At 39.6% G+C, this 17693-nt stretch overlaps 1 protein-coding gene across 11 annotated transcripts in view; it reads left to right on the top strand.

Moving 5' to 3' along the window:
* The window catches only part of caskb (calcium/calmodulin-dependent serine protein kinase b), a 113873-nt gene that overhangs the window by 4837 nt on the left and 91343 nt on the right, over positions 1 to 17693 (top strand). For all 11 annotated transcript variants that reach the window (XM_067458653.1, XM_067458658.1, XM_067458656.1 and 8 more), the window contains exons 2-5: positions 10939 to 11051; positions 12295 to 12400; positions 15421 to 15498; positions 15581 to 15653. In XM_067458653.1, the coding sequence (XP_067314754.1) occupies positions 10939 to 11051; positions 12295 to 12400; positions 15421 to 15498; positions 15581 to 15653 (370 nt within the window). The remainder of the gene's footprint in view (positions 1 to 10938; positions 11052 to 12294; positions 12401 to 15420; positions 15499 to 15580; positions 15654 to 17693) is intronic.

The raw sequence follows: 17693 nt of genomic DNA, 5'->3' as shown, positions 1-17693 counted from the left end.
TCGCGTGTGTGTTCGCGTGTGTGTTCGCGTGTGTGTTCGCGTGTGTGTTCGCGTGTGTGTTCGCGTGTGTGTTCGCGTGTGTGTTCGCGTGTGTGTTCGCGTGTGTGTTCGCGTGTGTGTTCGTGTGTGTTCTCTCCATGGAACAGTTTCGTTCATATCAAGAGGTGGCCATGCTGGACCCCGATGCTTTTAATAAGAGATGTTTATTCAAGAGACACAATAGATTCTTTTAAAACTTGAAGACTATTTCTCTTTTGTCACCGGGCGGATGACGCGCGTGCAACAGCGAACTGAGCGCTCGGAAACAAACGTCAACTACTAGATAGTGCGCGTATCCAGTGCACGCGCCGAACCCGTCTTTCCGCGCTCATTGCCAAAGGAGTCCTTTGAAAGGCTCGCGCGCATCTGTGCGCGTCTGCGCGAGGCAGAAAGGAACGTAGAAAGTGAAGTATATCTGCGACTTGGCAGTTGGTTTCCAATTTGAGCTTGATCTTCAGAAATGTAGCGATGCTACCGCCCAACACTGACAAGGAGAACTGATTGCGAGTGTGACAGAGCTTGCACGCTTCTGTTGTCATTCAGCGCGATTCCGCCTATCCCGCCTTCACTTACTGCAAGTTGATCGATAAATAATTGTAAGACAATTGTAATTTTGTGATACGACGGTCTTCGCATTTCATTTGGCTGTTGGCTGAAATTATATTCAACCCGCCAAAGTGGCTAGTGGGAGTGGCTGCCGTACCCGCTACAGCTGAAATCTACCCGCATTTGGGGGGTTGGCGGGTGTTAATGTCAAGCCCTGTTTATATTATATTGTTTTTCAGTTCTGTACGCTTCTTGTTGTTGTTTTTTCTTTTAATCGTTAACAGCGTAAGAGAATTTGGTTATTTATCCATAATTTAGGCTACAGTATTAACATAATAGTTATATCATACACAAACTGAACTTGACCATCTCTGAGGAGCGCTCGGTGTGATTTTGATTCAGCGAGAGAGAAGACGTTGACGTGCTTTTCATTTATCTGGTGACAGCAGAATGTGTATCGCTATCTCTACAGGATCTCAGGTGCCGTTAGCACACACACACTGAACTGAAGAGTTAACCGGCATTATTCAAACGGCCGACTTCAGTGGAGCTTAAGCCTCGTTCACACTCGACACGCGCGCGAGGTGGCAATAAATGACGTCAGTGCGGAGTGTGTGAGACCCGGTTTGGCTTGGCGCTGTGCACGTTACGCCGGCTTCACGCTGCACGCGTAAGCAGGGCGTAGGCAGCGCCGAGGCAGCGCGTGTGTAAAGCAGGAGCAGCGCGCGCACTTTTTGCTTTCACACAGGCAGCGTTTGTGGCGCGCAGTTGTCACGCGCAGTTGTGTGCAGAGTACTCTATAATGGATACATTTGCATTTCTCTTTAATGTATTTGAAACGGAAATAAAGCAAAGATTTATCATGAAGCTAATTTTATTTTAAAAAATCGTTTCACTTGTTTCTGATGTTTTTTATTTCGTTTAGTGCGAGTTTTTGATAGAAGAAAGACCATCGCACTATATGTCCATGAAAAGCACACTGCTAAAAAGAGAAACTTCAGGAAATTGTCTTGAAATATTGGATAGGCATCAAATTTACACACATTACCCATCATAAACCTCTTAAAGATATTGTTGTTTGTTTATTGTAAAGTGTCCTTGAGCTCTGGAAAGGCGCTATATAAATAAAACTTATTATTATTATTATTCATAAATGACTGTAATAACTAAGAGGAAACTTCTTAATGATATATTGTAGGCTAAATGAGCAAATTATCTAAAAACGTTTTTTTTTAAATGACAAAATAACGCACATCATAGTCTATCTACATGTCTATACTGTATGTGTGCTATATTAATGTGTGTGCAGGGCCGTGCACAGGGGGGTGGCCCGGTGGCTAGAGCCACTGCCCCTTTGCCCTCATCGGCTAAGGTGCCCCTCTTGCCCCCTTCCCTCCCTCACCCTCAGAGGATTCCCATAAAAGCGTTCGGTTCCGCTAAAAATCCACTAGTTCCGCTAACCCTTTCCGTGTTTTCCCGCTCGCTCCGCGCAGCATCGCTCAAAGTCTGCGGCTGCCTGCTCTCTGTGGAGACGGCTGTTCCAGAATGTCGTCCCATTAACAGGTATATTACAAACTACAATACAAAACGTTGAATTGTTTCAACAGTGCAAACATTCAAAGCTCCAGCATGCCACTCCTGTAAAATAGATTTCCGATTATAATCAATTTTACGAGTTAATAGGCTACTAGTATCTATAGCCTAACATACTTCATATTTTATTTAGACCATATTAATCATATACACAATTTTAAAAAAGGTAATACAGGCTATTATAAATATAAATGAGTTGTATCAGGGTAGCCTACGATGGGGCTAAACACAGAAAAATAGGGTGTCAAAATTGCACCTTTAGGGCTACAACAGTTTGTCGCTGGGGCAGGACTCTTAAAAGGACAACTTTGTACCTTTTTTACTCCTAAAAGGTGCATATTAGTACCTTAGAGTACAAATGCGTACCTTAAGGTACTACTATGAACCTTTTTGTGGTAAAAATGGTACAAAGTTGTCCTTTTAAGAGTCCTGCCCCAGCGACAAACTGTTGTAGCCCTAAAGGTGCAATTTTGACACCCTATTTTTCTGTGTGAAGCACACCCTAAGACAAATGTGCTCATTTTTCAAAAAAGTCCATACTTGTGCAAAAAAGCAATGTTTGCAGTAATTTCTGTTTATTTTGATTAATAAAATATTTAATTATTGTTCAGTAAATATTAAAATGTTAATATAAAAATATATTTTAAAATACAGAAACAAATGTTTAGCCTAAGTAAATAATCTGAAAACATTGAATGAATGAGATTCCATAATCATTTTATAAAGTTGTATCCTTGTAACAACTAAATATATGTGTATTATATGATTATTATCATATATTTTATTATAAATATGATGTTGCCTCTAAGATGGACACCCAACTTAAGATATTTACCATCTGAATCTTAACCACGTCATGTCAACAAATGGAAGTCAGTCAGCTGTTTATTATCATGTTAAATATGCCTTTTACCCCAAATACCATACTTTTATATATTCTGTTATTAAAAATCTGTTGCGTATGATTTACATAAATCATAAACAAGACCTTTGTCTCAAAATATATTCAATTTGAGTGATTCTCATTTGCTACTTAAATCTCCAATAAAAAATGTAAATAGAAAAGATATCAAATTAGCCCAGAATCAACTTTTTGGAAGAATAATTAGAACAACAGAAATTTAATTAGCACTAAAGCCTAACAATTGTATTTACAGTATGATTGTAAAAGGTTTGTTATTCATTTTCTATATTAAGATGATACTCAATCCCCTTATAGTGCCCCTTTTTTTTGGTTTGGGCCACTGCCCCTCAAAATATCTGTGCACGGCCCTGGTGTGTGTGTATTCTATTTAGCTAAAAAAAAAGAAAGATTGTCAAAAACACTTTAAAATGACTTACCATCAGCACCATCACGCTCACCAACTTCCTCCCATGCTTTCCTTCACTTGCACGTCTTTATAAAGCTAATTGTGTGGATCATAGAGAACTGTGAGCTTCTCAACCTCCACGAGGCGCACTCTGAAGAACACTGCCTGTGACACCACCTGCTTTTGTTTATCGTTTCTGTTTTTATGCCAGCATATAGTTATAATATATACATCATTTAATTCATATTTAATTTAAGCTAAACTGGCATACATTATTTCAAATTAGTTTTGTAGTTCAGGCAAAAACTTATGGCAGGACCTTTTTTTCCCACAGCTCTCCGGATGTCATATGGTGACTGAGAAACACACGGAACACTTCACTAAATTATTTCATGGTTAAATGTGGTTTTTTTCATGTTAACCAGGTTAATTTTGATCAGAACAATGTACTGTGGCTTTAATTCATCGTGAGCAGCGCGTCAGAAATAGAGCCGGCGCCGAAACGATGGCGGCACTGCCGCTTCTGCTCTGCTACGCGCCGCTGCGCTGCCTCTGCCGCCGGTGTGAATGCACTCATCTGTTAACATGAGCGCCGGAAAAAATACGCGCTGCTTACGCGTGCAGTGTGAAGCTAGCGTTAGTTTTGTAACTTTGCGTGCGGCTCCGCAACCGAAGAGCCACGAGCTCCAGACGGATCTGGCCGAGCAGGAGTCTCATCACGCCAACCTCTTTTTGGTCAACATCCTCCTTTTTGTAGCCGAAATAGTCCCGAAAAGATGATTTCTGGTACGAACCCTTTTTTTGTTGTTTTTTTTGCGGCGGCGGATCCTCTTCGTCGTGCTTTAGCAGTGAATGCTTGGCCGTGAGCGGTGAGCAGCGAGCAGCGGCACAGCGAACCAATCACAGTGCAGGCACGGGGACATGGAGGACTCCAGTGCTTTAAGTGGCCCAAAAGAAGGGCTGGTACTCTATTATTATTATTATTATTATTATTATTGTTATTATTTTGCTGACTCCTCTCCTCCCCTGAGGTAACAACAACTATTGAAGGGGTTTTATACGTAAGGTTGCCAACTTCTAGAAAATAAAATAAGGGACAGTCATGGTTCTTTAAGAAAATAAGGGACATAATAAGGGACACTCAAAATATGTGTACTGTACCACACAGTGTAGTTATTTCTGTGTGTGTGTGTGTGTATAAAGGCTCTCAGACAAACAGAGTCATTCTGTGTCAAAATCTTCCACATTTCTGAAAATTTCCCAGATGTTGTTAATTTTGTTTCTGAAGAAAGACAGGCATAAATGAAGAAAAAAGACAATATTTAATGTGATGTGTGTATATTTACTGAGTAATTCAGTATTTTCTAGTGGGGTCAGAATGACAATCTTCACAGGGGTGTTAACATGACTTTAGAAAGACGGCATCTTTATTGTATTCTCACACAGAGACTGGCAGCTCTGTGAGTGAAATCTGTTGACTTTATCAATCTCTGATGCATTATAAGCCAACGGGGACACTTCAATAAGAGGGAAAAGGTTTTTTTTTTATTAAGTTTGCACGCCTGTAAATCAATTTGAAGATACCTTAATATCCTTTTAGATCCTTTTAGATTCCAATTCTTAAAACACTTTTTACTTTTGGTTCCTTCATTTTAAGGCCCATTCGTTTCCACATATAGGGATCTCACTGTGGCTCCATGAGTTCACTGGTAACCATTTCCAATGGTCTCATATTTTCAGAAACGTTTCTATTTTTTTTAGATTTCTTTTAGATACACAATTGGACACTGCTGTCTGAGTGCCATCAATATGTTTCTCATACTGTGTGTGTAACTCTTTAGTTTAATACTAAAGTATTAAATATATCTCAATATACTTCTATATTCTCGTTCTTAATACCATTTGTAACCTTAATGTTAATGGCCGTATGGTTCAGTCCAGTAGGCATAATGTGACCCCATGCTCAAATGACTGAATATTTATTATACACTAAAGGGATATTAAATACCATCAACCTCTATTCAAAATTACAAAATGCAAAAGGTTTTTTTTTTTTTTTGCTCAGGAAGATGCACAGATGGCATACAATTTATAAGCATAATAACTGGACTTTGAAATTTCAGCCAATAAAACATTTTATAAAACAATGGCACTGAAAACGCTGAACTAAATGTTCTTCAAATATATGAATAAATGAAAACGCATATTTTAGTATTAAAGAGAACTTAGAGGACTGCTTTTGCTGCTGAGACTTTATTAGTTATTTTGTGTTTGAATAGCCTAATGAGTTTATGAATACGACAAGTTACTTAAATATTAAATATTTAAAATACTGCATTAACTTACAATTATAGTGGGAGACGATCAGGTCTTCCCTCAGGGAGAGGGCATGCTGTTTTTGCGTGGCTGAATGTCGGACTCATGCATCCGCCCAAACTGATAACCGGTAAAGGGATTCGCCGTTAGCGCGCGCAGAGAGAACACCGGCCGGGTCTTAAAGCCTTCCGCCAACGGTTATTCTCAGTGGGATGAATTAGGACACGTGCATTGTGAAGGGCGCTCTGGAAGATGTGCAAATGAGCGTACCGCTACGCTAAAGTCAACACACTCGTGTTTACTGTGTGTACCGTTCTCCTAACACACCACGGGCTACGACCCTTCACATCGCATGTGCCGGCGATGCGACTATCGCTCACACACACATCGCGATGCCGATGTTAAAACAGAATATAGTTCAGCCCTACTCACAAGCATTGCCAAACAAGGAACACACACACACACACACACACACACACACACACACACACACACACACACACACACACACACACACACAGGCTGTATGCCCTCTGGCCTTGCTGTGTGTGTGTGTGTGTGTGGGCATCTTTAGTGACCTGCTGGGATTGTGTCACATGCAGATGAAAGCACAGCAAACACACCGAGTGGAGCTGTAATGAACATACGGCCCATAATGCACTGCAGTCTGCGGCTCTCAGAGCTGATCAGGGCGATTGATCGTGGGATCAATGAGCTCTCGTGACAGGAAGTGATGGACTCCTGGAGGTTTCCTGAAGCCCGGTCTCTGTTGGGTTAGGGTTATTTTAGCACAGTAAAGGTGAAGTGGAGGACGGTAAACTCTCTGGGACTCCAGTGATTATCGCTGTAACTCAACCGCAGGAACAGGATGTTCAATAAATAAAGAGTCTGAAATAAAAAAACAATAAAGCTTCTTTGTTGGCATTTATGGTTCCCTTTAACATCCACGGAATCGCCATTAGGGCGGCACGATTATGGCAAACATCATCATTGTTGATTATTCCCTTGATCGTAATCGCGATTATTAAATATGATTATCAGAATTTACATTGAATGATGTTTTGAATAGCTTTATACTAGGGCTGTAATTCACGATTCTAATAAATCACAATACTTAACTTATCGATGAACTTACTGATATTTTAAAACAAAATAAAGAGGCTTTATTATTATTAATTAAAATATTATTATTATTATTGTATTATTATCAGGACCCATAAATATTCCCCCATTGCATCATTATATTCATCATTATATTCAACATTATATATAGTGGTTTAATGTAGTTTTCAAAGCAGGCACTATCTCTTCCGATATTAATGCACTCTATAAGAATAACCTAGGGCTGCACCGATCCGACTTTCCAGTCCCGATGCCGATGCCTGGGCTCTGTGTATCTGTCGATACCCGATACCGATCCGATACTATTGTTAAATTAATAATAAGCTGTACACCTTCCTTGAAGAGACTAAAGGCACCAGACTTGACTAAATAAAGATAAGACAAAATAACCGATGTATGCAAAGTGTTGAATTCTTATTTATTTAAAAAACAATTGTGCATTCAAATCTAAAATATAATTTAGGGCTCGACATTAAGCACGCTCATGTCTGTCCTTCGGATACGTACATCGGTCATTCACTTGTCCGAGTAAAAAATGTGCAAGTCTGGAAAAAAGTTAGTGTGTGTGTGTGTGTGTGTGTGTGTGTGTGTGTGTGTGTGTGTGTGTGTGTGTGTGTGTGTGTGTGTGTGTGTGTGTGTGTGTGTGTGTGTGTGTGTGTGTGTGTGTGTGTGTGTGTGTGTGTGTGTTGTAAATATAACTTATTTTGAAGCAAAATTCTCAGTGTTCAATCAGCTTTGACATTTTTTAAATCTGCATATTTGTGATATGTTTACCTTTTATAAAGGGCATTTTTCCCTAATCTTATTAAATATAGGCTATGATTCAGGTTTCATATTATATTATTAAATTTGATCTACACATTAAATTAAAATAAGACACTATAGGGATGTTACCAATCTAATAAAATTATTTACCCAGAAAAATTACTACTGCATTAAATGATGTTATGAGATTTGTATTTTTGAATAAACAAAATAAATGTTGAAAAATATAGGAAACTAAAACTCAGTAGATGAGTCATAATGAGTGAGTCATTGAGTCATTAATCCAAACGATTCATTCAAACGACTGATTCCTTTAAGAATGATTATTTTTTCCTGATTCTTTGATTCAACCACTGAATCGTTCAGAACACGTGAGACGCGTTATGGTTCTGCTGTTTGGAACTATTTTCGCAGCTGAAATAGAACAAAAAGACTCAATATTGCATCTAAAATGTAAGTAACTAATGTTACTGATTGTTTATGGAGCTGTCATAGGAAATCAGTGACATTTTAATCGTGATGGTATTCAGGGAAACAGCACATTTGGTTGTGTGATGTTGTTTAACTCTATCATGTGTTATAAAGATAAAAGCGTAACATTTTGAATGTTTACCGCAATTACTATGTGTGAGCGGAGCTTTTTTGATTTCTCCTCAAGATGTGCGAGCGTCAACAGCGCGTTGTTACCGTCCGTTCATTACATTAGCCTTTATCCATATCCACTATCAGTCGCTTACACGACATTGATCGTTTGCCTTGTGCAAAGTTAGCTGCTGGGCTGTATTGTCCACTCCTTTAGTTTGGCTCAGCTGCAGGAATGCAGCGTGCTCATGGTGTTTCTGGATTATATTGGTAGTAGGGCTGGGCGATATGACGAAATATATCGTCTGGACGATAGAAAATGTCTATTGTTTTATATATGGCTCTATCGCTTACGCCACGATAAGGCGTTTACGGCAGAATTTTACGTCAAGATGCACCTCACGGCATCCCCATGCACGCTGCAATACATAAACACACATGGAGGAAGACGGTAGTAGACGCGGTGCAGACCAGGGTAATTCTCAGAGTAATGATGCCAGAGTGGGGGCATAGCGCTCAAAACAAACTTCAGACACTGACACGCTATTTGAAATAACAGCCACGAGCCTCTCTCTCTCTCTCTCTCTCTCTCTCTCTCTCTCTCTCTCTCTCTCTCTCTCTCTCTCTCTATCTCTATCTCTATCTCTATCTCTATCTCTATCTCTATCTCTATCTCTATCTCTCACACTCACACTCACACTCACACTCACACTCACACTCACACTCACACTCACACTCACACTCACACTCACACACACACACACACACACACTGTCCTAGCGCTGCCGCCTCCCTTCCACTCACGTCACTTTTTTTAAATCCCCCACAGCGCGAAACACGAGTCCCGCAAACGCGCCGCAGAGGAGCTTGTTTGTAATCGGAGGACAAATGGCTCCTTAGTTTCGAAATGGTTTGGGCAAGCTGATCGCGTTGAGCGGCGTTTGTCCAGCGTTATGAGCTCATTTGAAACATTGCTGCGGCTCATTTAAGAAAATGACCGCTCTGAAGAGACGCCGCTTTAGTTCGAGGTAGAGCTAACAATAATAAAGAAAGACGATCAACACCTTATGTGTTCCCACTATAATGCAGATGTGATATATTTCCGAATGTAAGCCCATCTTAAGCGAAATGACGCTTCATACTGTCGTCTGCTCCGGCTCTAACCTCGAGTGTTAGCCTGGTTACTTTTGGCAAACCTTGTGAGCGCCCAAACCCAAACGCTCTGACCTCGTGCCAAATGTTTTTATTGGTTTATTAAGTACAAACAGGCGAGTTATGAAATATTGAGTGCGAGGGATATGTTCACTTCACACAAAAAGCTTTTGGAATGAGACGGCTAACTGCAGCGTTTAGTCCACTGTCTATAATAGCCTAATTTAGAGATCACTTTTTTTTTCAACAGACAACTTTGATCGGTTAACGTTGATACGGTCAGCCATCGGTCAAACGGTCACCGGTTAACATCCCTAGGCAGGTGTTCACTTTACCAACAGTCTTGCTTAAAAAAGGTTCTAAATAAAATAAAAATGCAGTCCATACTACCTTTATTTGTTTTGTATATCATTTCAAACTGCATTTCCACATTGCAATTTTGTATAGACTATTCAGAAACTGAATTAACAGAACAATTGCTATATCGTTATGCATATCGTTATCGGGATATGACATCGCCCAGCCCTAATAAAAACCATTACGCCTATGGAATGTCCCCACATTTCACAAAAACACGTGTGTGAGTGTGTTTTCCTCAGTTCGTGGTTCGGTCGGGTGTGTGTAGTGGTTTTGTTCTCCTGTGTTTCTCTGTTATATTATTTCTGTTTTCACTCATTTATTCTTCCAAAATCTGCTTCATTCCGCTTTATACTGTAAATTATATTTATGACTGGATTCTGCGTTTCCACATCACGGAAATCATAGAGCCCTGATATAAACATCACACACACACACACACACACACACACACACACACACACACACACACACACACACACACACACACAGACACAGACACACACACACAGACAGACAGACAGAGGGTTATTCTGGGGAACCACAACCACATGACTGCAAATTAAAGAGACACAGGCCTATAACCCACCCACACACACACACACACACACACAAACTCACTTACATACAGTCTCACCCACACACGCACGCACGCACGCACACACACACACACTCACTCACTCACTCACTCACTCACTCACTCACTCACTCACTCACTCACTCACTCACTCACTCACTCACTCACTCACTCACTCACTCACTCACTCACTCACTCACTCACTCACTCACTCACTCACTCACTCACTCACTCACTCACTCACTCACTCACTCACTCGTTTACCCCAGGAGCAGCTCCTTAGGTAGATATATACAACGTCAACTATGTGTGTGTGTGTGTGTGTGTGTGTGTGAGAGAGAGAGAGAGAGAGAGAGAGAGAGAGAGAGAGAGAGAGAGAGAGAGAGAGAGAGAGAGAGAGAGAGAGAGAGAGAGAGAGAGAGAGAGAGAGAGAGAGAGAGAGAGAGAGAGTGAGTGAGTGCGATTAAAACATTTGCACTAGTAATGTAAGTAAAGTTGTTCAGCGCTTAAACCTGTACATAACAGATTTTATTCTCTTAACTGCTGCTGACGGTGTGTGTGTGTGTGTGTGTGTTTCAGGGGTCCGTTCAGTGTGGTGCGCCGATGCATCAACAGAGACACTGGACAGCAGTTCGCTGTGAAGATCGTAGATGTGGCCAGCTTTACCTCCAGCCCTGGACTCAGTACAGAGGGTAAGAAAACACACACACACACACACACACACACACACACACACACACACACATTTGTTTTTATGAAATGTGGGGACATTCTATAGGCGTAATGGTTTTTATACTGTACAAACCATATTTATCATCCCCTTACACTGTCCCTAAACCTACCATTGATGAGTCCTGGTGTGTGTGTGTGTGTGTGTGTGTGTGTGTGAGGCGCTCCACGGCTCCCTCTGCTGGCGGCTCATGATCGCACACGTTCTGCTGATGTTTGCTCATCAGGGCTCTTCTGTCTCTTCAGTGCTTTTCCACAGTTAATATCCACTCAGCGTTTCACTGGTGAAGGGTTGTTGTTATATATATGTAAACGTCCACTGTACACACACACACACACACACACACACACACACACACACACACACATAAATCTACAGCAAATGTCACATGTCAGGTCATCCAACAGCCTGTGTATCTCTGATACGCTTCACTGAAGCTCTTTAACCAGAGAAACTCCAGCAGTTGCCCGTATGCAAATAATATAACATGGGCTTGGTGTATGAGCCCATTCAGTAGCCTAGGGAAATACAGATACACTCTTATGATTGGACAGCTTGATTTAAATATCAATAATCTGAAAGGTGTGCATCATACCCAGACGAACCCTTTACTGATGGATTAATCATTCTCTAATGCTGGTGAAGTTAGAAACGTGTTTACCAATGTCATGCGTAACTTTGATGACCTCCGCTCATCTTCACACACAGTTTAAGATATTTTATATTTAGTCCGAGAGCGTATGCAAGTGTATGCACACTATACTGTCCATGTCCAGAAAGGGAATAAAAACATCATCACAGTAGTCCATATGAGACATCAGTGGGTTAATTAGAGTCTCTTGAAGCATCCAAAATACATTTGGGTCCAAAAATAACAAAAACTACGACTTTATTATTGATATTATTCATGATTCGGATCGCCAGTGTCTCGTGATTTCAGCAGTTTGACACGCGATCCGAATCATGAATCGATTCACTGACTCATAACCGTTTGAATCTTTATTTGAGGATTGAACACAAACGCGGAAGAGAAGCCAATGCTGAATAAAGTCGTAGTTTTTGTTATTTTCGGACCCAAATGTATTTTGGATGCTTCAAGAGATCTGACCATACATCGCACTGAGCGGCACGTAGACTCAGTGGGTGTCACAGCATGCCCATGCACCCGCCCTGTGTGATTAATGCGCTCCTCTGCTCCTCTTCAGACCTGAAGCGCGAGGCCAGTATCTGCCACATGCTCAAGCACCCGCACATCGTGGAGCTTCTGGAGACCTACAGCTCGGACGGCATGCTCTACATGGTCTTTGAGTTGTAAGTGTGAGCGCTCAATCCTGCACACACAGCACCAGTCATTTTACATCACCGCGATGAAGCTTCCTGAGAAACTGTTCATATTAATTAATCATCTTCTGCTTTCTATATTTGTACAATCCAGTGAAGTTTTTTAAAAGATATGGTCCCCTTTATACAATTTGTTAACGATAAAGTGGAACATGATGACTGCCGTTTTTTGAGTTATATATATTATATTATTTATTTTCATTTTTTCCCCCCTTAATTTCATATAAGCTATCCAAATAAGTTAGTTATTAATTTAATTTTTTTCTATGTACATATTAGGCATGTGCCGATTTCAATTTTTCATGTTGCGATTAATTGCTGAAGTTTTATCACGATAATGAAATAAGGCGCAAAAAAAAGTGTTGCCATAGCATAACAGCTTTAAGAACTATTTTTGTAATAACAAAAAAAACCCTTATTGTTTAAATACAATAATGCACCAAAAATATATACAGATCTGGAAAAAAATTGAGACCACTTAACACTTAAAATCAATGAGAAATCAATGAGAAATCAATGAGAAATCAATGAGAAATCAATGAGAAATCAATGAGAAATCAATGAGAAATCAATGAGAAATCAATGAGAAATCAATGTTAAGCGGTCTCTTGATTTTTTTCAGAGCTGTAAAAGTAAAATTTTCAAACAGATTAAAGTGCAAAAGAATTAGACTATAAAGAACAACAGGTAACAAATTACAATAAGGTCTCATTAGTTAATGCATTAACTAAGATTGAGCAACAGCTACATTTGTTACAGAAAGTATAATGTTTTTGGTAATGTTAGTTCAGAAATACTGATCTTTGTTAGTTTAATCTTAGGTCCATTAAAAAAGTTATTTTGATTTTGATTTTAATGTCATTAAACAGTAACTGAGAAATTAACATAACTTAGAATGATTAATTCTTTATAAGTATTTTTCATTGTCAGTTTGGTAATAATGAATTATGTTAACTAATGAAGTCGTATCTCAAAGTTTTACTGAACAATAACAAATAATCAGAACGTTCTAATCATTAGGGCATGTTGTAGTCCAGATTAAAACATAAAAATGTTTAAGTTTGAAAATAAATAGCCTATTAAGTCTTTAAGTATTAAGTATTTGGTGCTGTGATGAACAACACTGAGATTACAAAAAACGAATGGCTGTTTTAAAAACTACACGCGGTTTTTGTTTGTTTGCTGGTTTCCGGGGTAATCGCTGCATTCTGCAGTTCATCAGCGCCCTCTGCTGTCACTGAGCGGCACTTCAGCAGCGCGTCTCCTTCACCGGTTCATCAGCGCCCTCTGCTGTCACTGAGCGGCACTTCAGCAGCGCGTCTCCTTCACCGGTTCATCAGCGCCCTCTGCTGTCACTGAGCGGCACTTCAGCAGCGCGTCTCCTTCACCGGTTCATCAGCGCCCTCTGCTGTCACTGAGCGGCACTTCAGCAGCGCGTCTCCTTCACCGGTTCATCAGCGCCCTCTGCTGTCACTGAGCGGCACTTCAGCAGCGCGTCTCCTTCACCGGTTCATCAGCGCCCTCTGCTGTCACTGAGCGGCACTTCAGCAGCGCGTCTCCTTCACCGGTTCATCAGCGCCCTCTGCTGTCACTGAGCGGCACTTCAGCAGCGCGTCTCCTTCACCGGTTGAGTCATGTGCAAACGCACGTTGGGCTCGTTTACATCTGAGCGCTTCCCTTTGACGCAGAATACAGCGGTGTTGAGCATTTATACGGTTGATGGGCAAAGTATTCTTGAGTGCATTATAAAAAAATTATAAATTGTTAATAAATTATTATTTACGATATTTGAAAGTGCCCACGATAACAATATTGTGCATATTAATTATCGTGATAAATCGCATTATCGAAAATCGGCACATGTGTAGTACATACATGTTTGATTGTGTGTGTATATATATATATATATATATATATATATATATATATATATATATATATATATATATATATATATATATATATATATATATATATATATATATATATATATATATATACATTAATGTTTGTAAATGTTCAGTAGGTTCAGGGGGTAAAGAATATTCTTTAACTGTATAATTTTATATTCTGAATTGTTCATGGTTTTTTGTGCGTTTTTCTTTCTTTCTTTTTTTTTTTTTTTTTTACAGCAAAATCAATAAATACAGAGTGGAAAAAAGTGAACCTTTTATATTATATTCATTTATTACACACAGACTGATATTTTTCAAATGTCTATTTCTTTTAATTTTGATGATTTTAACTGACAGCTAAGGAAAATCTCAAATTCAGTATCTCAGAAAATTAGAATATTGTGAAAAGGTTCAATATTGACGACGCCTGGAGCCACACACTAATCAGCTAATGAACTCAAAACACCTGCAGGCCTTTAAATGGCCTCTCAGTCTAGGTCTGAAGGCGACACTATCATGGGGAAGACTGCGGACTCGACAGATCTCCAAAAGACGACGATTGACACCTTGCAGACGGAGGGCGAGACACTAAAGGTCACTGCTAAAGAGGCTGGCTGTTCCCAGAGCTCTGTGTCCAAGCACATTAATAGAGAGGCGGAGGGAAGGAAAAGATGTGGTAGAAAAAAGTGCACAAGCAATAACCGCACCCTGGAGAGGAGTGTGAAACAAAACCCATTCAAACATGTGGAGGAGATTCACAGAGGGGACTGCAGCTGGAGTCAGTGCTTTAAGAATCTTAAGTAATATTCTATTTTCTGAGATACTGAATTTGGGATTTTCCTTAGTTGTCAGTTATCATAATCAAAAGTAAAAGAAATAAACATTTGAAATACATCAGTCTGTGTGTAATGAATTAATATAATGTGAATTGCATTAGTGAAATAAATAAACTTTTTTGATGATATTCTAATTATATGACCAGTACCTGTATTATTTGGACCGGTTGTGATGTGACTTGTGTCTAACAAATGTGGTGCTGATGTGTGTGTGTGCGTTTGCGCGTGTGTGCGTGTGTGCGTGTGTGTGTGTGCGCAGTATGGATGGAGCGGATCTGTGCTTTGAGATTGTGAAGAGGGCCGACGCCGGATTCGTCTACAGTGAGGCGGTGTCCAGGTGAGCGCCACTTCCTGTCCGCTTCACACGCATTCTATCTGCTTCCGCTGCTGAACATCTGTGTGTGTGTTTGTGTTCTCAGTCACTACATGCGACAGATACTTGAAGCCCTGCGCTATTGCCATGACAACAACGTCATACACAGAGACGTCAAGGTAAGACTTGTCGATATTGGCCTCTGGTTTACAAGCGCCGGCAAAGATCTTCATCTACTGAACTCAAGATACGATATAAATCACGATACTGAACTCACAATATGTTCTATATCCCGATACTGAACTCACTATATGTTCTATATCCCGATACTGAACTCACTATACGATATATATCACGATATTGAACTCACAATATGATATATATCACGATACTGAACTCACAATATGATATATATCACGATACTGAACTCACAATACGATATATATCACAATACTGAACTCACGAAACGATATATATCACAATACTCAACTCACGGCGATACTGAACTCACGATATGATATACATCACGATACTGAACTCACGATATGATATATATCACGATACTGAACTCACGATATGATATATATCACGATACTGAACTCACGATATGATATATATCACGATACTGAACTCACGACGATACTGAACTCACGATATGATATACATCACGATACTGAACTCACGACGATACTGAACTCACGATATGATATACATCACGATACTGAACTCACGACGATACTGAACTCACGATATGATATACATCACGATACTGAACTCACGACGATACTGAACTCACGATATGATATATATCACGATACTGAACTCACGACGATACTGAACTCACGATATGATATACATCACGATACTGAACTCACAACGATACTGAACTCACGATATGATATACATCACGATACTGAACTCACGATATGATATACATCACGATACTGAACTCACGATATGATATATATCACGATACTGAACTCACGATACGATATATATCACAATACTCAACTCACAATATGATATATATCACGATACTGAACTCACGACGATACTGAACTCACGATATGATATACATCACGATACTGAACTCACGATATGATATACATCACAATACTGAACTCACGATATGATATATATCACGATACTGAACTCACGATATGATATATATATCACGATACTGAACTCACGATATGATATATATCACGATACTGAACTCACGATATGATATATATATCACGATACTGAACTCACGATATGATATATATCACGATACTGAACTCACGATATGATATACATCACGATACTGAACTCACGATATGATATACATCACGATACTGAACTCACGATATGATATATATCACGATACTGAACTCACGATATGATATACATCACGATACTGAACTCACGATATGATATATATCACGATACTGAACTCACGATATGATATATATCACGATACTGAACTCACGATATGATATACAACACGATACTGAACTCACGATATGATATATATCACGATACTGAACTCACGATATGATATACATCACGATACTGAACTCACGATATGATATACATCACGATACTGAACTCACGATATGATATACATCACGATACTGAACTCACGATATGATATATATCACGATACTGAACTCACGATATGATATACATCACGATACTGAACTCACGATATGATATACATCACGATACTGAACTCACGATATGATATACATCACGATACTGAACTCACGATATGATATACATCACGATACTGAACTCACAATATGTTCTATATCACGATACTGAATTCATCATTATACATTATATTCAACATTATATTCAACATTATATTCAACATTATATAGTCGTTGAATGCAGTAATATCACTCATTTCCCCCTCAGGCATTACTGCTTCTCTCCCGATATTAATGCACTCTATATAAGAATGAACCATCTAAATGCTTTGAACAATCACACTACTAAAACTAAACGTGGTTTAAATGATGTTTGCGCTCTGGCTTTGAGGAGTGTGTGTGTGTGTGTGTGTGTGTGCTTCAGATGATCAGTGCAATAATCTCCGGAAAGCTCGTCAGAAAGGCCGCTAGTCTCAGACGTACATGTTCAGCTCATCTTTAACTTTAATTCTGCTTTTACTCTCTCGTGTTGTTGTGTTTACCACAGTAAGAGTAAATCTGTTCATCATTAGCCGTCGCTCGTAT

The sequence above is a fragment of the Pseudorasbora parva genome, chromosome 12, assembly GCF_024679245.1.
Source record: "Pseudorasbora parva isolate DD20220531a chromosome 12, ASM2467924v1, whole genome shotgun sequence".
Classification (NCBI taxonomy): Eukaryota; Metazoa; Chordata; class Actinopteri; order Cypriniformes; family Gobionidae; genus Pseudorasbora; species Pseudorasbora parva.
Note: the sequence above shows the minus strand (reverse complement) of the source record. Positions and strands in the feature narration are given on the sequence as shown.